General features: G+C 41.1%; 1 protein-coding gene and 1 non-coding gene across 3 annotated transcripts in view; one reads left to right on the plus strand and one right to left on the minus strand.

Moving 5' to 3' along the window:
* invs (inversin) overlaps window positions 1-21,399 on the minus strand; it is a 39,531-nt gene that overhangs the window by 1,531 nt on the left and 16,601 nt on the right. For both annotated transcript variants that reach the window (XM_084726877.1, XM_084726875.1), the window contains exons 5-18: window positions 16,544-16,717; window positions 15,762-15,929; window positions 15,433-15,613; window positions 14,551-14,660; window positions 13,223-13,394; window positions 10,888-11,043; window positions 10,675-10,796; window positions 9,727-9,834; window positions 9,522-9,628; window positions 9,230-9,439; window positions 8,095-8,285; window positions 6,957-7,542; window positions 6,197-6,348; window positions 59-145 (exon numbers count right to left, since the gene is read on the minus strand). In XM_084726877.1, the coding sequence (XP_084583003.1) occupies window positions 59-145; window positions 6,197-6,348; window positions 6,957-7,542; window positions 8,095-8,285; window positions 9,230-9,439; window positions 9,522-9,628; window positions 9,727-9,834; window positions 10,675-10,796; window positions 10,888-11,043; window positions 13,223-13,394; window positions 14,551-14,660; window positions 15,433-15,613; window positions 15,762-15,929; window positions 16,544-16,717 (2,524 nt within the window). The remainder of the gene's footprint in view (window positions 1-58; window positions 146-6,196; window positions 6,349-6,956; window positions 7,543-8,094; window positions 8,286-9,229; window positions 9,440-9,521; window positions 9,629-9,726; window positions 9,835-10,674; window positions 10,797-10,887; window positions 11,044-13,222; window positions 13,395-14,550; window positions 14,661-15,432; window positions 15,614-15,761; window positions 15,930-16,543; window positions 16,718-21,399) is intronic.
* On the plus strand, window positions 1,761-1,833 carry trnat-ugu (transfer RNA threonine (anticodon UGU)). The gene has a single exon. It is a non-coding gene; the product is annotated as a tRNA-Thr (tRNA).

A 21,399-nucleotide genomic window follows, 5' to 3' on the forward strand; every position in this document is an offset into this window, starting at 1 on the left:
CTTCTTAGAGTCTTTTACTTTAATAAAGCAGCGTGTTTGTGCGTGTACGTGCACTTACACTGGCTCTGGGTGCGTAGCGGCATGTCCAGAAGCAGCTGAGATTGAGAGCTCCGGAGTGAACGCCCTCGTCTGGCCATAGAGTTGCCTACAGGATGGTTAAAAAAAATGATTAGACTAGGAATGAGCGTGTGCACCACTATTTGTATCAGTTTACTGACTAAATAATGTTTATCCGTATTCGGAAAGGGCGGAGCTTAAACCAGAAGTGGGGGACTAATTGAAAGTTGCTCATGTAAGAGGTTGTTATATTTGTCGATATTCGAAAACTATTTACAGAACAGACTCAGAAATGAGCTTAAGATCAATGATTTTGATCTCAAGAGTGAGAACTATTAAGTATACTACTATAAGTTTTTGTTTTTAAGTAAAAGTTGCCGTATTTAGAGGAGACTGGGTGCAATTGTAACCCACTCATTTTCTTAAATCAGAAACAAGCTAGAGTGATGACAGTCTGTACATGTTAAGCAGGAACGGGGCAGGATCATTTCATCTCAGCGGTAGTTTTCAACAAAAAACTGATTTTGAGGTATGAAAGTTACTTTTTGGATGCGCAGCATTTGTCTTCTGCTGTCCAAAGTTTAGATGACTGAATTTAAAATTACATAGATTTTATCTCTTAGTTGTTGCTTAAAACTTAACATGAACAAAGTGCTAACATGAATGTTGCTAGCTAGTATATGACATTTTATCATGGCTGCAAGATTGGGTACCCCGGGTCACATTGTTTGTCTGTATTGGCTCCTCTAAGGGATTAATTATCAGAAGATGAAGATGTCTTGCATTAAATGTAATAGTATGATCTTGTCCTTATTAGTGAAAATATATAACTTCTTTTATTAATTATGGCACATCAAAAGATGACTAATGTATTTCAAGTAGTCTAAGTTATGAAGGAAAATGTAAAATACAGTTACAATTGCCCCTGGTCTCTGTTATTGTTTATTATACTGTAAAACAACAGAACAGACTCAGGGTTGAGCATCAGAGTAATGTTTTTGAAAGGACTGAGGCTGAATATATGTGACTGGTCAGCCTCCCTGCTCGCACACAGCCTTCGACAGTGTCGTCGTGCTGCCAGTTGCCTGCTTTTTTATTTTTGGTGCTATTGAAAGAGGCAGGATTTCCCCAGTACTAGCAAGTTTGTGGCTGTACTTTAGAGCCTGCAACATTTGATACTATTGCTCCTCTGTTATCTGGATCTTTTAATCTGTGTACCATTTTGCTTTTATGTAGAGCGTTGATTCCCCTCAGTTCCCCGCCAAATCTTGGTAGAAAGCAGGGATGATCCAAGGTCCCTTCTGATTGTAAGCATACAGATAAGGGTCTGACCTAATCTCTTTTATAAAGCAGAGTCTGGCCTTATCTCTGTTGTAAAGTTTGAACTGTAAGTACCTAAAAAAATCCTTGTTTCAAGGCCGTACTTTGCCTGAAAATATTAAAAGCTCAATAATTCAAAATTTTCTGAAACCGTACACATTACCACTATGCCCTATTGTGTGTTTAGATTAATATACGGTCTATTGTCTAGATGACATCTTCATTTATATTTCAGTTACATTATGTGAACCGTCTGAATCAGCTGGCGCCACCTAACAAAGCTCAGGACTCTCCTGCAACTGGTTGATCTAGTCTGCTTCCACACCCATGGTTGTCCAGTGTTGTCTTTATATCATTGATGACATATTTGCTTTATTAATAATGGCTCTATAGCTCAGTGGTTAGAGCACTGGTCTTGTAAACCAGGGGTCGTGAGTTCGAACCTCACTAGGGCCTTAATATTGCCCTTTTTTAAAATCTGCAGTGGCAGAAAACAACACCTTAAGAATTAAGAAAACTTCCAATTATTAATAAAAGACACTGGCAAGTATTCCGCAAGCTGTAGTTTAACAGATTTAATGCTATTTTGCATAGAGTTTGATGAGTAAATTTAATTTTATTCAGAATTATTTTTATATTAATTATTATTTTGTCTCTTGGTAACTTGTAGGTTATTGGATTGTAAACAGACTACTGAAAACTGTGACATACAGACAAAAACAAAACACAAAAAACAAATTTGGGCACCAGTAGTTTTAAGTAATTGTACTTTCCACCACAGCGTGGAACTGTCCTATTGTTGGAGTAGCATAGAAGATTTATATAATTAATTTATTTAATTAAACTGATTATATTTTTAATTTATTGTGTTTTGACATGCAATGTTTGTACTGCAGTGCAGAGATACAGGGTTGTTGTTAATCAACAAATCAATAAAACTTGCTCACAGAAATTCATCCACACGTGCAGTTTTGTCATCTGTTATCTGTGGCAAAAAAACCCAAAACATTTCACTCTCTCTACGTGTGTATTGCTACAGATTCATACGTTACTTATATTTGAGATAAAATCATTAGCAGGTGATTTTAAAATGGTTTATGATGATTAACGGAGCAGTGTGACCCAGTCCACAGTTGTGTGTCAAATATCTGTCAACTTCTCTGAAAAAAAAAAGGAGATTGAGAATGAGTCTAATGAATGTGTGTGTGTGTGTGTGTGTGTGTGTTTAGCAGATCGCTCTACGCAGTCGTCTGACATTCCCCCTGACAGCTCTGAACTTTTCACAGTGCCAGGACTGTCAGGGAGCGAGGAGGAGAGAGAGAGGGAGTAGAGGTGAGCAGGGGGAGGGGAAAACCACGTCAGAAGGTTGGGTTGGGGCGAGTAGTTTGGGGTACATGGGAGGGGAAGGTCTATCTGTCTGTCTGTGAGTGGAGACGACGTGCATGCTTGTATGTTTTGGCGGAGCAAGGTTTCTCCCATCATCACCTGGTGATGTGTGATGAAGGTCAGGCCTGTCTGTGGGGCAAAACCCTACCAGTGGTTCCACACAGCCCACCAGGCTGATACTGTCCTGGTATGAAGACTGACACGTCACAGACATTTACACGGCTTCCTATTCACAGTATCAGTCTCTTACAGTGTGTTCTACACTGGTATGACAACCATCCTGATTTACAGCTTCTCTCTTTAATCCCACAAAGACTCAATCTGTTTCCAGTCGGTTTTTAATTCGGGAGCTGTGGTTTAAAATAAGACGGAAAGACTCCCACTTTAAAGGGTAAATCAACACTGGAACATGTGGGGCAGGAAACTGCTGCTGTTGCTCTCTATAGGTTGCAACTTAAAGGGATTGTTTGGATTATTTTAAGTGGGGTTGTATGAGGTTGAGGTTCTCTTTCATAGTCCTTGTTTTACCCACAGCAAATGGAGTTTGGCACTGAAGCTAGGCACTGCTATAGACACTGTCAGCACCAATACATCTTTTAGCTACCTAAAAAAATTAATATCATGCTATATTTTGAATGTTTTCACAGCTTTTCCTTGCTGACAGACAGCTTATTCCAGTGGGAAACCTACATTTTTTAAGCCAAATATGGCTCTCTCTTGCAGCACACTGCAAAAAGTGTATTTTACCACACAGGACACAGGAGTTGCTGGTCTACCACTGCCTCAATCTGTCAGTCAATTTATGTTATTGTGTTAATTCAGTAAAGCTGAACTAACCTTTTAAAACAAAACTAACCGACTGAGGCTGAATACTCCTGTATTCTGTGAGGTAAAATGACTGATTTCACCAATGGAGTTTGGTTTGGAGAGAGAGATGTTTTGCAGCCATTCCCTCTCAGAAAAGGCTGTTTGATGGCAAGGTAAAGTAGACAAAATACCCTAAATATAGCGTACACTAGGGCTTTCACAGCTAGTTTCAACAGTGTGCATCATTGCAGACTAATCGTTGGTGGTCTGTGGTCAGACATGATAAATAAACAGAATTTCAGTTATTTAGAGAAGTAAAGACCCTGACGAAAGCAGTCAAGTTGTTACTGCAGTCAAACAGTATCTCCAGCTCAAACAAGCTTGCTGTTCAACAGATTGCGTCTTATTTATAAAGGCTATTTCACCCAGGTTATTCTGTCCTACATTAGTTCACCTTTTACTGGTTGTATTTGACACCTTTTTGATGAGAACTGATTGGTATTGGGTAAAAAAAAAAAAAAAAGATGAATCTCGTAGTTGTAAATGCCATAGCACCTCGTTTCTCAAACTTTTTACGCCATGCACCACTTCAGAAAATGTTAGGCTCTCTAAGTACCACCATTATGACCAACATTAAAATACTTAAGCGTAGTACTCTCCTGTTCAGGTGGATGGTTCATGCAGGAGGCGGATTTATTCCAAGTAACAAGATGAGTTTTTGTTGACTGTAGTGGCTTGCTATCACAGCTCATAACCCATCATAGATGATGTCTGCATGCATGACGACTACATAACAGGCTGATACTGAAACAAAATCATTACTGGAAAGACAAAACTTAGTAACTTCAATTACATTTCATAGTTCAATTTTGTAGTATTTTGTTTTTAAAATATTTTACTTCATTTTTTAAAAAAAATTGAGATTCCTCAGAGTACCACTAGATGGAGCTCAAGTTCCACCAGTAGTATTCACACCACAGTTTGAGAATCCAGGCCCTAGCGTACACTTAAACTTTTTTTTTTAGGTAGGCCTTTTTTAGGTTATTTAAATATTGTACTGCTGACCTTGTCCACAGCAGTACGTTGCTTAGTTTCCTACACTGGTCCTCTGTGCTTCTCCAAACTGGAAGTGTGCTGACCGCCATCTATTATGGGTAATACACTGACTAAAGGCTAGGTAAGTTTTTAACTTCTCACTCAGTTCCAAGACCATTTGTTTCCCACTATATATTGAATAAATAAATAGTTTCATTAATAAAAAGACACATTTTTAGCAAACTTTACTCAAGTAGGAGTAAATGGTGCATTTGTTGAGGACTACTTGAACTCAGTGCACTACTGAGTATTTAATATTGTCTAAGTCGTCACGATGGTGTTTGTAGGATTGACTCAAAATAAACTACAGTTCCCACGTTCATTGTAAGACGTAATAGGAACATGTCCTCCAGCGCAACAGTGTCGCTCACTGATGAGTTTTTCATAGATTTGGGATGACAATGAAGCTCTATTGCTCTGAAGAATCAGCTGTTTTAGGATTTGGCTACACAGGCAACACTTGTTAGAAGGATCAATTCATTTTTTGTTTTGGTTTATTCCATGAGTGGTTGTCATGATAAGAATGTATAATATCATCAGATTTATCTTTCAACATGCGTCACACTTGTTCCAGTTCCTACCAGTCCCCTAAGGATTTTGCAGGCTTATTTTGCGATTGTGATGACCTAAAAGGCCTGATTTCACAGCAGATTTTCGAAAAAGTTGTGATGCATGGTGCAAATATTTTAGATGTTTTTCGCAATGAAATTGTGGAAGCATGGGAAAATTGCAAATACGTTTTTTTTTTTTTTAAACACTTCAATAAAAATCAAAGGCAACCTGTTCAAGCGAGAATAAAACTGCACTCTGTTCCGATCTTCAAAGTAATCTTCACCAAAAACACTAAGGATTATAAAACTTCTACCAAAATATGTTACCCATGACAAAATTTAAATAGCAGGGTTAGCCTGGAGTTTGTGGGCCTATCCCCTGAAAATTGACCAAAGGGCTAAAAGGTTCTTTAAGATAGCCCTGTGCTAAAGATATGCAGTGTGAAGAGCCCTTTACAGACTTGAAAAAATACCCCAAAAGTGAAGATAGCATCATTGCATCACACTGCATTCTTTTTTAGCGCTGTGTCCATTTTTTGAAAATACTTTTTTAATGCCTTTATTCGATAGGACAGCTGAAGTGAGGACAGGAAAGAGGGAGAGGGAGAGTTGGAGGGATGTTGTGCAGCAAAGGACGGCAGGTGAGAGTCAAACCCACAGCTGCTGCAGACGACTCATGGCTTCAGTGGGGCAATTGCTCTACCAACTAAGCTACCACACCACCCGTGCACATCCATTTGAGGAAATTTCACTGCACTGTATTCAAATGCAGTCATATGTATAATGTCAATCTCATAGGTATAAAAGTTCATTGTTTTACACATATAAATTCTAACTTTACAAGTCAGACATGGAAATGTAAACACCTGGCCTCTCGGCACTTTGCTTTTTTTTTTTTTTTTTAATCTGGACCTTTTAAAAAAGTATTTGAATAGGCCTACCATACACATATCAAACTAAAAAAAAAACAATGATCTTACCATAGATACTTTGCAGCACTGAGCTCTTGCTCACTGATGGTTTAGTGGGTTGCACCCGGATTTCCATCTTCTTCCTGTTCTGGCCGTGGTTTGAATCACATGACTCCATCTCTTCGCGGGCCTTCACCTCTCTTTGCCTGCGTGTGTGAAACCTGCAGACACACATCCGTGCAAGCGCATACACACACGTGCACGCCACTTAATAAAAAAAATCTCAGACAGCGTTCAAAGGTCTAAAAGCTGGCAAGTCCTCACACTAATACTCAGTGAGCATAAACAAAGTAAACAGAGTTTATTCAAGGCATTTAATAGGCAGCACATCCAGAATATAATTGTGAAGCTGAATGGAACCAGAGGGCCTCCTGTGGTGGACTGGCAACCTCTAAGAGAAACACAGAGTGTGTAAGAGGGAGAGGAAAGCAAAGAGAGGCTGCTGGTAGCTATTAGTGCGGCACGGCTGAACTTTTAGCCTCTTGTTAAACCAGTATGAAAGCTTTAGATTATAGCCCGTCTGTCCCCTGCCTCCTCATCTCACCCATCTCCCACGCTCTCCCCCCCACTGCTCAAGTGTTGATGGCATCCAGACCGAACATGCACGAGGTGGGGGGGGGGGGGTTACCGGAGAGATGAGAACGGGTTGTATGGCATGTATGTGGGAGAGAGGGCACATGTGGGCACCACATGGCACTGCCAATCTCCCACAGATAGATAAGCTCCAGCTACTGAACACCCCTCTAGGTACAAACACACGTTAACTCACCTCCGCCAAGCTCTCTGGATGATGCGTGCAGCCTCGCTTCTTGTCCGGCGCTGCTCTTTGTTGTGATCCCTGTGCGTGCGTGTTGAGACGGGTGCGTGTGTGGCAGACTGAGTCTTTCTCGAGGGGCTTTTGTGGTCTAAAGATGAACTGCTTCTTAATGAGGGAGTGTGAGTTTGGTCTCTGGTGGCGGCCTTTTCTGAAGTCTGCTCCTTGTGGTTTCTGTGTTTGTGTGCAGAGGTGTGGGCAGCATCAGTCTTGCTAGGGGCAGTCTGCGCACTCATGTGAGCATCTCTCTTTTTTACGGGGATGCATTCTCTGGTAATAGTGTCAGTTTGGTCCGTCACGGCAGGGACGCTTGTGGAATGGGAGCCTGTGTTTGAGGAAGGTCGTTCCCTGACTTTAGGCATACAGGGGGGTCTGGGCTTGAGGCTGGGAGGCTGGCTGCAGCTGGCAGGAGAGAGAAGTTCCTTCAGCCTCGTGGTCTGTGGAACACCGTCACCGGTCACATGACAGTGGCGGCTTGAAGCATCAGGAGGCTCATGTGGTTCAGATGCTTTACTTCTTCTGGAGGATCTGCTCTTGTGGGCTAGTCAGAGAAATGAAGGCAGAAAAGAAAACATGAGATTTTGTGTAAAGTGTTTCTGTTTTATGTGTTTACTTGTACATGCAGTTTTGTATGTCAAGAGAAAGTCTTTTTCAAATTTAATTTTCAGACTAGACAGGTTCACCTTCCTTTTTATAAAACGAAACATGGCCACTCAGATATTGTGGTGTACACATGTGTAATGCAAAAGTACATGTCATCAAGAGCTTGTCAACTTTAGAGTTTTTTTAAATAGGAAATTGTCATTGCATTTAATTCATGATGTTTAATTATTTCTTGATGTGTATATATAAATATACTGTATTTTTTATTTCCTTTTTTTCATGTATGATTGCCTATCTATCTATTATTTATCAGAAGTTTTACATGGGTGCAAATAAAAAAATAAGAGTTGAAAAAATGATGAAAAACAAATAACAAATCCCTGTCAAAATTTTATTTTAGCATTTAGAAGTCAAACTGTCAACCCACTATACATCAGTTCAAACTACAAGTTCCATCATAACAACTGTGAGAATTTCTGCGCATTTGTACCTTTGTGTCTCTCCTCTTTGCTCTTCGTGCGTTCAGCTTTGGATGATGTTTCCACCACTGAGTCATTCATGAATAAGTCCCCTATCATGTTCGCTAAGGAGATCTTTTCCTGCTCTGTCCTCCCTAAAGGGACCCTCCGTTTCTCTGCAGTGGCCACAGCTTCTCTCCTCCGCTGTTCTTCCTCTCGTTTCCTGAACACAAAGAAAAAGGGACAGACGTAATGATGTGCATGGGGGTTAAATGTTATGTCGACTCATAGTCTTTCAAGTTTGAAAGAGTTATGATGAAAATATTTAACAGTGTATACATTTTAGCTGTATTTTTCACCATCAAGTGTACATACAGATGAAAACTGACATGTTCACACACACAAAGTAAAGACAATATCAGGAACTAGAGCTGCAACAGCTAGAGTTTAGTTGTCAACTATTAAATGTAAATATCAAAATGAGACATTTGAGGACATCATCCTTGGCTTTGGGGAAACACTGATTGCCATTTCCCCCCATTTTTACAATAATAATAAATAATTGTTAGTTGCAGCTCTACCAGGATCCCTTTAAGTGCAAATAGGTTTTAAGTTGTGGAGCAACTAGTAACAAGTTTCATGCATTTGACCACAACTTGGCTATGTATTAGGGGAAAAAAATCGAATAAAAAGTAAGAAAAACATCTCTTAAAAGACTTTCATCTCTGCTAAACTACCTGCTTGAAATACCAAGAAGAGCTCAGTCAAGTCATTGTGGCCTCTTAAAACAAACTTGCCAAAAGCATTGTGAAGGAAGGTGAGACAGGAGAGCAAATAAGAAAAAGAGAACAAGCCAGAGGAGACAGACAGGGGGAAGATTTATGTGTGTGCAGGGATGACAGAGGGAAAGATAGATATGGAGAGAGTGTGACTGTTCCTATATGGATGAGAAGAAGAGGACAAAGACAGATTATGAGAAGGGAAACAGGAGGGAGTGATGAACACAGTGCTTGTAAATGTAAAGGGGAAAAAAAAGGTATCCTTGTGTGGCAAAGAGAAGGATGTTTATGAGAGTCTTGAAGCAATAGAAACAATGACTAAGGTTTTGGTACATGTGTGGGTCTGCATGCACGCAGATATGCAAGTATGTGTGTGCTCATGTCTCACTTGGCTGCATCCTTGCGCAGCTGCTCGTGCCTCATGAGGAGCTGCTTCCTCTCCCTGAAGGCCTTGCGGACAGTGTAGCCCTTGTAGACCGCCTGGATGGAGGCAGCAGCGATGTCCTGGATGGCTGCTATGGACAGAGCACCGTGCTCCAGCATGAACTGAGTCACCTCGCTGTGTCCCCCCAGCAGAGCGTAGTCCAGAGGGGTGTACCTGCACAACACCAACACCAGAGTCACTCATACATCTGTTTTCCCACCTCCAGTTCTTCCTTCTCAACTGCCTCTGTCCTCACCTCTCTTCAGTGTGCTCCATGTGATTAGGGAAGGCGTTGTAGCCCAGCAGCAGTTTTACAGCGTCCAGGTAGCCGTTGTTACATGACCAGTGGAGAGCAGTCCGCCCCTGTGCACCCATAAAAAGAGAGCACCCATTCAAGCAAAAGCTCACATAACACAGACAGATGTGTGGGTGCATTATTGGATGTCTGAGTTGACTTGTACCTCCTTGTCCTGTATGTTTGGATCAGCATTGTTCTCCATGAGAACAGCCATGCAGGTGATGTAGCCACCGTAAGCAGCACACTGCAGAGGAGTCCGTCCTGCCTGGTCCTGCCCAGGAGAAGTCAAATATTTAACAGTTAAAGGAGTATCTCTACCGTTTTCATCATCCTTTTCTGACACCACTTCCAAGGCTGTAATGCTACAACCTTATGACTGCGTTTTCCTCTCCTGTAGCTAGATGTTCGGTTCTGCTTAAATGGAAGGATGTAACCCCCTCTATCACACAATCAGTGGATCAAGGATGTAATGCAGAACATCAAGCTGTAAAACAATCAGATGCATCCTCAACAGCTCCATTAGTCACCCTGACAGTTGATTGGTCCACAAAAATTCCCTGCCATTTGGCAGCCATAGTCCCCGCCCTCGAAGGCTGAAATTTAGCTTGGAGGTTAAGTGTTGGTGCATGAAAGTGTGGGTTTTTGTTCATGCCAGTTGGTTGAAAGGGGGCGTGACAATAGGAATGGCATTACAAAAAGGCATATAACATCTGAATGAATTCACGCACTCATCAACCATTTGTCATGGACTTGGCAGAAAGTTACTTTCCCAATTGGTGTGACTTTGTCCCACTCCTTATACTTTAGCCACAGTGGTCAAGTGGTTGGAAAAGAAGTGCTATAAATTAAGTGTTAAAAAAACAGTAACTCAGAACTTATGAGGTCCATCTTGATTTTACACTCACTCGCTCATAAAGCAGCACAGAGGAAGATTTAATGCTCATTTACTCTTTAATGATCTCAAATGTTTTACTGCTGTTGTGTGATATTAGCTTTGACTAAACTGTGGAGACCATCTCACTGACCGTCTTTTGGTAATGTAGGTCATAGAGTCAGTACAAAACTTGTATGTTTAAATTTTTGTGTACGTTTTGAGCATGTGCATTCATACCTGTACATTGGGACTAATTCCATTCTCCATCAGTATCTGGCAGACCTCAGCGTTTCCTCCCAGAGCTGCCCAGTGCAGAGCAGTGTGACCGTCCACGTCGACCAGGTCCACACGTGCAGAACCTACATTCATTACATTTACACTTCAGCATATAACTGACATCAGACATGCGTAATTATTGGAACACTTGCATTCGTGCACAACTGCACCCACCTTTGATGAGTGTCAGTATGACATCTCTGTGTCCCATCTCGCAAGCGCGAAACAACGGCGTGTGTTTCATCACATCTAGAGAGTCGACCATCGCTCCTCTCTCCAACAGCAGCTTCACTGTGCTCACATGGCCTGACAGGGAGGCTGCATGGAGCGCTGTGTGAACACACAAACACACACATTTTATTTTATTCTGGGGAGTAACCCTAACCTTAACCTGATCTGAACGTTACAGGCATACTATGCAGCATTTTCCCAAAAATGTGTAGACTTATAAACATAATCCTTCTGAATCATCACTTATGACACACTACAAGTGTGTGGTGGTGGGGATATATGAGCACAGACTCCGTGCCAAACTGCCCTGTGCCTGTATTTTCTAATTTTTTAGAAAGTATCATGGACATTTATGGGCTTCTACCTATTGGGGAGTCCCTAATCAATACAGTGTGCAAGTTTTGAGGTCAGGAGTCTCTGAAAATGTAGCGACCAGCATTTACATTACATTCTCCATCTGTTTCCTCTGATCTCTGTCTGTGAGAGCAGCACAAAGAGATATACACACATACACAAACACAGGCAGAGAAGACGCTTTTCTCGCTTTTGCTGTACTCACACAAAATCCTGTGTTGTGTGGAGGTGTGGGTGTATTAATTTGTGCTTTAAAATAATGCAATTTGTGCTCTAAGAATAATACAATAATAGTACAGAACAACCTGCTCTGCTCCTGATCCACTCTCACACACACCTCCTCCACTGTCTTCTTGCAACAAGTAATGCTCCCTGAGATTTCAGAACAAGGCTTGTTCTTGAGTAAGACTTGGTTACACACAGACTTTTTCCATGCTGTCGTCAGAGACTTATAATAACAATCTGAGTCCTGTCACTGGCAAAAACCAAGCACTTTTAGTGGGTGGACTTTGATGATGCGCAATTGCCTTAAACAATGAGGTTTCAGGTTGTTGTTCGGATGCCAGCTGCAGCAGTGTCCCTAAATACTGGACCAATTTTAAAAATATTTGTCCCACTTAGTCACAAATACAGAAAAACATAGGAAAATAGGTCCATAGGCCCAGGTTGAAAAATTCTTAAGTCCCCCTTTAATTTACTTGCTATTACTCTGTCCCGTTCTCTCGTTTTTTTGAGACCAGGAGAAGGGGCCAACTTTGAACGGTGCATTTACAGTACAGACAATTTTGCATATTCTGCCTTTAACCACCGACCCCAAAATTAGCATTTTTCCAACCGAGGACACAGCTTTTGTCGCCAATTGTTAACTCTCCCCAGTTAACTGGTCTTGAGTCTGAAATGCTTCCCCCAAATTGCTTAAGTCATACACACACATAAAAAATACCCCAAGATCATCTAAATGGACAAGAAACTCCGTCACTGCTTTTCCCTCATTAGCCTCTTCTTTGCTCATTCATCCCCTTGACTACAGCTCCTCTCTGGGCTGTGGCTAAATCCTGGTCAATGGAGGGTTAAACAGACAGACAAAGTTAATGAGGAGCAACACACTTAAGCCTCCTTGTGACTCCCCCGCCTCCCCCTCGCCGCAGTCCCCAGACAGTGCAGACTGGAGTCAAGTGCATGGAAGTGATCTGGGCACCAGTCAGCTCCACTGCCCTTCACACCGTCTCATTAGCATGACTCAACCGTTGCATGTTATGCATGCATAAACAATGACCGCCTGGCTGAGCAGAGGGGCTATCGCCATGGAGATGATACGTCCAAGGAGAGCGCCAGGGGTCAGAGCGAGGCAGTAAGTCATGTGTGTCTACATGAGGACAGTGCTGGCAGTGGTGGGACTCTATTCAGCGAGCTCACACTCATTTTGCTGACAGTATCACTTCCCTCTCTCACACAGTCTTGCAGTCTCTCTAACACCTTGGGGGGAATCCCCTGTGACATCATCAACACAAGCCTAAAACAAGCAGCAGGGTCTGTAGCTGCTAGTTTCCTCTCCTGTAGCTAGATGTCCAGTTCTACTTAAACGGAAGGATGTAACACCCTGAATGTCTATAACAGGGTCTGTGTATCTTCAGGTCATCGGACTTTCCTTTCAGAAATGGTATTAAAAAAAAAAAAAAAAAAAGAGTGGTTATGCATGAATCCACATATACATACATTCACACACACATGCGCATACACACACAAACAAACAAACACAAACACAGCCACAACCACTTGACCGCAGTGGCTAAAATATAAGGAGTGGGACTAAGTCACATCAAAAAAACGACACTTTCACACACACACACGCCCATGGGTGGAGCTGCAGGTCAAAGCAGTTTAGAAAAGCCTCAGGTCCTCCTCCTGTTTCTCAGGTGCTCACCGGTGCCTCCGTATTTGTCGGCCATGTTGATGTCAATGTGAGGGGTTAGGGCCAGCATGGTGCGGATGACATCATCGCTGCCCTTCCCAGCAGCCCACATGAAGGCCGTCCTCCCCTCCAGATCAGGTTCATCCTTCACAGACGGGTGGGACAGGAACACACCCACTGTCTCCTAGACGGACGCAGACAAGTAGCTTTAGTTTTGTGTAGTTTATTAGACAGTAAGAGATTAAATCACACACAACATGGATTGGACAATTAAGTCTTTTTTTGTGGTTCTTGTAAAGAGGTTAAATATGTATAATTCCAGTTGAGGTCTGACAAACCAATAAATAGTCATTGATGAAATAATGACAAGCTGCTAAGAACTGTGTATAAATTGGAATACTTAGGTTTCCAAATTTTATATGCTATCAAACTGCTTTTATCTGTGCTTTTGTGTGTTTACTTTTAATATATACTTTTTCTCATAGTCTGAGACCAGATGAGGTCATTTCCAAGATAGAAGCACCAAATGTATCCGTGTTGCTTTAATCCAGACTAAATTACTTTTTTTTCACCGTTTTTTCCTTGGTTTTTAAAACCATACAAAATCCAATAATGTATATCTGGACAAACACAGTATACCTCAACTCACATGTCTCTGCTCCAACAGAGCCCCATTCCTACCACAGTATTACTGTACTGTTTAATAATCAAACAGAATAGATTTCATAAATAATTACATGTGCATGTAAATAAAATCAGTGTGACAGAAATTGTAGGCAAGAAAAAATAAAAACAAAATAAACAAATAATTAAAAACTGTTTTTTAGATTTTTTTCTGCTTTTATTGGACACTTTGGGAGTGAAGGCAAACAGTGATCAGCTATCAGTGATATTTATAGATTATAGTCCACATTATTACTCCATTAGGGGCAATTTGTTGGAGCAGCTTGTTATACGTAAAAAACACAAATTAACATGCAAATGAACAAATAATGATACGAGGGAGTTAAAGTTGTATTTATTCATTGACAAGCAACAAAGATTGGCAGTTAGAACTGAACGAGCAATGTAGCTGCCATGTTGCATGCGCTGCAACCGCTCCTCCTCAAAGGCACTCCATGATATAATAACTTCAGTTTAAGTTTATACTCAACAATTAAGCCTATAAAATCTTAAGAACATCCTGACTTTGCAAGTCTTCTCAGATGGATACAGAATGTACTGTACAGGATGAGACAGCTTTATTTCATTATCAACAAGACTGTGTTTTGGATGAAGCTGGCGCATGACGCTGACTCAGCGAGATTCCAGCTTTGTGTGTGTAAGTGTGTGTGACTCACAGCATTGTTGCTCTGAGCACCGTAGTGCAGAGGTGTCGCTCCCTGGCTGTCTGAGGGAATCGTGCCTGATGTGTTTCTCTCCAGCAGCAGGTGGACGATTCTGGCGTGGCCTGAAAAACACATGTTTATGTGAGAGTGACAGATGTGAGGGCGACAGATGTATGAGTGACGGATAAACAACAAGGATATAAACTGTAAGGAGGTGGAACAATTGATCAGTTGTAATCTCTTACAAAGACACCTTATATATTTTAGTTTACTTAACTACAAAACTGTTTACAGAAATGCAAAAAACTCAACATCAAGTCAACAAAAGTTAACTGTCACTGTTAACACATTTACTGCCAACACTGTTTGTCTTTGTATGGTGCTGGAAGACAGGTTTTAAGACCCACACACCTGGGGAAACAGCCATTAGGACAGCAACTGACAATTATTTTAATATTCTATTTAAGTGACAGTTAATTTTATGATTAATCAATTAATCACTTAAACTATAAAATGTAATAAAATTGTGAAAAATGCTCATCACAATTTCCCATTTTGCCCAATTTCCCACAATTTCCCAACATGACATTTTTTTTGTCCAGCCAACGTCATGACAATTCATCTGACAGTTGAAATACTTCAGTCTTGACCACTGACAGACAAATATTTCCATCCCCAGAGCCATGCAGCTGGCATGACTAAATAATAATGTGAATAAGAGCTAATCCAATTCAGCTTTGATTCGGCTAACCAGCGCAGAAGTTTTTATACTTAGAAAATTGTTTTTAGAAACAGTGGAAATGATTTCCACAAAGCCTGAAAGCCTTCATTCAGTGTGTGAGCAGCTGTCACTCAGGCTGCAGTCGGTCACACGCAGGATGTGTGTTCACCCACCGAGCAGAGCCGCCCAGTGCAGCGGCGTTCTGAAGAGGTTATCATAAGCTGTCACGTTACAGCCCTCGTAAGATGTCAGCACCTCCACCACTGCCTCGTTACCGTCTGCGACAGCAAAGTGCAGTGGCGTCCGCCCCTCATAGTCCTGCCAGTTCAACAAGGACTCAGTCGGAGCTGCCTCCTGCACACAAACACACACACAGAAAAGAAAAGACATGCAGACTGACAGGCGAGAATGGAGGGTGATGATGACAAATTCATGTGTGTGTGTGTGTGTGTGTGTGTGTGTGTGTGTGTGTGTGTGTGTGTGTGTGTGTGTGTGTGTGTACCAGTATGCAGCGGACAGTTTGTGTAGCGCTGGGCTCCTGACTGTGCGCTGCCCAGTGCAGAGGGATCTTGCCCTCACTGTCTGGGATGCCGATGTTGGAGTCATGCTTGATCAGAAGTCGAACGTGTTCAGGTCGGTTATAAAACGCTGACCAGTGGAGAGCAGTTTGCTGTCAAGTGACAGAGATGAAAAGGAAGAGTAAAAGATGACGGATGGAGCTCAAAACAGAGAGTGCTGTTGTAACACGGGTTTTGAGATTTTCTATTTTCTATTTCCGTTCAAAAAAAAAAAATTACCCGGCAGTAAATATTAGGGCAACGTGCTATGCAAGGCTCATATCAAAGATCCAGCGGTGAGATTGTAACCCGGATACATGCTTCCATGACGGCTGTTGAGCTATTCTGAGATTTGCTGAAACCACTGTCATCTGACATGATGATGCATATTGGATTATTACAAAAGTAACTACTGATGTCAGATACACATCAGCTCCGACAGACAGAGGAGACTGTGTGTTTGTGTGTTTGTGGTCTTATCAGCAGAACACAGGACAAAGCCAAAGATTGTTAGGTCGTTCACTGCTATGTGAGTGTGCCTTTGGGTGTTTGTGTGTGCACAACCTCAAATTCCTTCTAATGAACAATCCTCAGTCAGTCTGCTATCTCTTTGCAGGTTATTGGTCAGACGCCCAGACAGGCTGGGTTCTGAGTGGAAATGGACAGTCACAAGTTGTTAGAAGACAAACAGTCTTCAACTTATTTGCATGTATCCATACTGTGTTACCTTGTTCTTGTCTTGTGTGTCAACCTCTCCAGGTCCGATGTGTTTGAGCAGCAGGGCGAGGGCCTTAGGGGAGGGGTGTCTGGTCGCCAGGTGGAGTGGCGTCATCTCCTCTAAATCTTTCTGCAGCCAGTTAGCTCGTCGAGACAGCAGCAGCTTCAGGAAACGCACGTTCCCCTGTGACATGCAAGCATAATTAATTATATAGAAAAGTATTTGCCAAAATATAATTTAAACCGCTCATCTATGATTAAATTAGTTTAGTTATCACAATCATATAAGCCAAAAGTTATATGTAAACTATGTGCTTTTATGAAGAACGTCCTCCCTTTGTGAAAGTAGCATTTGTTGTACTTTGTCCCGCCCCTTTTTGCCATGTGTTCCATTAACAGCTAAGCTAGCTTGGTACCCAGCAGAACGTCCGTCAACCGAAAAAGATAAGACATTTTTAAGTTTAGATTTTATAAGTTTAGTGCACATCTCATATCTCATCATTGATACGTCTCACGTCTCACATGTTGATGAGAGGGATGGGATTCAAGGTTTGCTTGGGCTGCAGAAGATTTTCAGATTTCAAACTGGGACCTGGCATTCTTGAAGGGACAGTTCACCCAAAAATGAAAATTCAGTCATTATTTACTCAAAAACATGCCAACTGAAGGTTGGGTTTAGTTTTTTAGGCCACAAAACACTGCTGGAGTTTCATAGGAAGAAGTAAGTACACCATGTTTTAGTCTAAATCTTCACTGTAGATTCTCAGCTCAGGACCACATTCATGCGTGTGTGCACGTCTGAACTGGGTGTGTGTGGTGTGACACGACATGTTGGGGCTTTGGCAGACTTGGATTACGCCAGACAAGCAGTATAGAGGCATTTTATGTTTCGTTTGTTATGCTCCAGTTGTTTTTTTTTTTTTTATTTGAAAACTGTTCACCATTCACTTAAATTGTTTAGGTGATGCAACACTGTCATCCTGTGAAACTCCAGCCGTGTTTTGTGGAATAATAAACTAAACCTTCAATCAGCATGAGGGTCAGTAGATAATCACTGAATTTTCATTTTTGGGTGAAATATCCCTTTAAGTTTGGGAACGTCTCATGTAATACATAACACTGGACAGGGCAGCCTTGTCTCCAATTTTTACCCACTTTTGGTATTGCAGAGAAAAGTTCACCTATGGCTCAAAAAGCATTTTCCCCTCGAGAAAATAGCTCCCTTGGTCAGATGTGATTGCTCCTAAATTTTTGTCCAAATCAGTTTAGTTTTTTAATCTTTGTCCTTGACCTTGTATTACATATTCATTGTGGTTTCACTCATTTGTTGTGAGAGACAGTTGTATATGTCTGCTTGCATTGCAACTCGTAACAATGTTTTATACTGCCCTCTTGGCCAGGTCACTCTTGAAAAAGAGATTTTTAATCTCAACGAGGCTTTACCTGTTTAAATAAAGTATATATAACGTAAGATAACTTAAAATGTCACTTTTACAGATCCAGCAGTATATTCTTTTAAACATCTTCAAAATTTGATTTAATTTTCAACAAAAAATCTTACACATAGTATAAGTAGGCCAGCAACTAACAATCATTTTAATTATTGGTTAATCCAATAAACAATTATTTACACAATTAATCATCTAATCTATAAAATGTCGAAAAAATCATCAAAATTTCCCAGACCCCATAGTGACGTTAAATTTTTGACATTTTTGCGTGAAAAATGACTGAAATAATGAATCGATTATCAAAAGAGTCGGCAACTAATTTTATCTCAAATGACTAATTGATTAATTGACTAATCATTGCAGCTCTATATCTAAACACAGGAAACAGGAGCAGAGACCAAAGTTGGCCGAGGTTTCACCAGGCTCGCTACACTGCAATGGAATGGAGAGTAAAAAGGGGCGGAACTTATGAAGGGTAGCTCAGAAATCACCAATTCTCCTCAATATTAGTCATGAACAAGTAGCGATGACACACACACTCCCGAGGCTTTCAGCTGTGTCTGGTTCAATCCGCAGGTCATCCATCTTCGTTCGCTCCTCCTGCCTCTCTGCTCAGCGTCTGTGATGAGCTGTTAAACAGTAAACAGCGGCTCTGTGGCCTGTCGCCCCCTCCACATCATCATCATCATCACACTCAAGTTTGGTCTCAGCCTCTCACCACCTGGACGCTCTGTGATGTATTGTGCAACAGCTGTCGCCGGACGGCAGGATATGTGTGTGTTTATGTGTGTGTGTGTGTGTGTGTGTGTGTGTGTGTGTGTTTCCATGGCGGGCATGACCATGTATGTGCATGTGTGTTTTGTATGTTTGCCATCCTGTGACCACAAAGCCACAGTCTGACAGATCTATCTTGTGTGTGAGCATGCATCTAGACTGTGTGTGTGTGTGTGTGTGTGTGTGTGTGTGTGTGTGTGTGTGTGTGTGTGTGTTCCTGGCCTCCCTATTCTCAGTCCAATTAGATCGGTAATCCCTGGCCTCTCTCCCTGTCTCAGCCATTTATTGATCAGATGTCAAAGAGACAGGGCTTCCCATCACGAGCATCCCCCAGCACACACACACACACACACACACACACACTCTATCTATGAGACAGACCCCAATAACCTATTACCTCCCCTCTTTCTTCAATGATATGATGATCCTGTATCAGCACATGCTTACAAATAACTGAGATATTATTAGCACCAACACCCACTGTTCATCTGCTACAACCCTCTAGTGAGAACACATCACCGTGTCCTCATCATCGCTTCCTTCCGCAATTTAGGCTGACGTGTAAAGAAGATCAAGCTCTTCTTCTTTCATCTGTTTCAGTGGTGAGAAACTGGACTTTCCCCATGCATAATAGTTCTCTGTTTCTGAGAGTGCGTGTAAGTGAAGCAACATTGTCAGTGTGGCAGGGTTGTATATCAGCCCTGAGGCCATAACTGCGGCCACTAGGGGGCACTGGCTCCCCACTAGAGCTCATGGACTGTCAAACTTTGTTTCTTTGTCTTTTTGCTCATCTAGTCTTCATATTCATTCCACCTTTATAAATCTTACATGAAGTTATCTAGCTGGAGAGAGTGTGAATGGAAAACTAGAATAAGAGTTTTTAAGACCCCTCTTGTGTTTGAGAGAGTCAGAAACACGTTAAAGGCCATATTCATAAAGGTTCCTTGTACAAAGAGTCGCTCCTCCTAATGACAAAATTCTAAGAAAATTCTTAGAACTATGATGTTTTTCTAGGAATTTCCACTTACAGTTAGGGCTAGATCCTGGCATGTTAGCCTTTAAGAGAGCCCCTAAGGCGACAACTGTTAAGAGTAGCATGGAGGACTTTTAACAGACTGAAGAGACCCTTAAGCAGAGAAAATAATGGCAAAAAGACGGAGGGGGGAGAAATAGTCTCCAAACGCTGAATGACGGTGAGTTAAGGAAATGCTACAGATTAGATTGTGCAGGGAGAATGTTTGAGGTCAATCTCATTAAAGAAAAAAAAAATGTGACAACAATTAGTGAACTGTGAAAACGACGTTTTTCTGTTATCTTGATAAGAGTGCTCTTGACCACTTGTGAAATTTTCTCTTAAATAAGAGAAGAGAAAAAAAATAAGAAAACTAATAAAATAAGAACAAATTGAATAGAGAGAAAATTAGTTCATAAATGGCTCTCCTTCCTCGCTCAGAGTTGCTCTGAGGATTTTTCTAAATCAACAAAATGATTGAAAACACAAGACCACTTGCACAGTAGCCTGATAGTCGTTATATTTATTTGCTTACATTTATTTATGATGCTGGTAATTTTGGTACTTAATATATTTGATATCAACAGGGGAAGCCCGCTGTGTCCATGAATGTCCTCTTGTGAGATCCAGTGGAAATTAAATGAAGTGCGTCACAATACGAGGTTGAAAGCGTTGTAACTGTTTGCCGTGATCACTCTGCTGATGAAGGTTGAGACAGATCCCAGGTATCATCACTGCTGCACTGTTGCATTTTTCAAAATATCTCAGTGTCGCGATCACCTTCATTTCTGCCATTACACCATTATTGTGTTAGGTAGGAGATTTTAAACTGTAGTGTTTTATTAAAAAAAACAAAACCAGTGTCTCTTCATGACCTGGTTACTCAAGATAATCCACAGACTTTGTTGTGAGCAGTTTCATGTAGGAAATACTGTTTCTGCGGCAGAATCTACCGAAACTACTTTCTTTCTGCTAGAAACTAGAAAGTAGCTCATCTTCCAACTACAAAGAAAGTAGTTTCTACATGAAACCGGTCACAACAAGGTCTGTGGATTATCTTGAGTAACTAGGTCATGAGTTTTGGAACGAGACACTGGTTTTGAAGAGAGCTGAACTGATTAAATGATTATAAATCTATTATGTAATTCATTGCCAACAATTTTGATAATGGATTAATTGGGTTTAGTATTTTTTTAAGAAGAAAAAGTCAAAATTCTCTGATTCCAGCTTCTCAAATAAATATTTTCAGTTTCTTTACTTGTCCTTGACAGAAACCCAATATTTTTTGGATCGTGGGCAAAACAAGACATTTAATAACATCATCTTGGACTTTTGGGAACACTGATCAACATTTTTCACCATTTTCTGACACTTTATAGGCAAACAACTATTCAGTTTCAATCAAATTCAATTCCATGAATCAAGAAAACAACAGACTGATTAATCAACTGTGAAATTAATTTGTTAGTTGCAGCCCTAGTTGAGAATTTTTCAACTGTAGTTTTTTTTTTGGTGCTTTGAGCACCACAGGCCAAATATTATACTGGAGAGAAAGCTGACATCTCCACAGCCGATAGCTCCAAAACTCTGCAACTCACACCAAAACAATCTAGATGGATAAACAGCACT

Source organism: Lutjanus erythropterus, chromosome 9, assembly GCF_056507025.1.
Source record: "Lutjanus erythropterus isolate fLutEry1 chromosome 9, fLutEry1.hap2, whole genome shotgun sequence".
NCBI lineage: Eukaryota > Metazoa > Chordata > Actinopteri > Lutjaniformes > Lutjanidae > Lutjanus > Lutjanus erythropterus.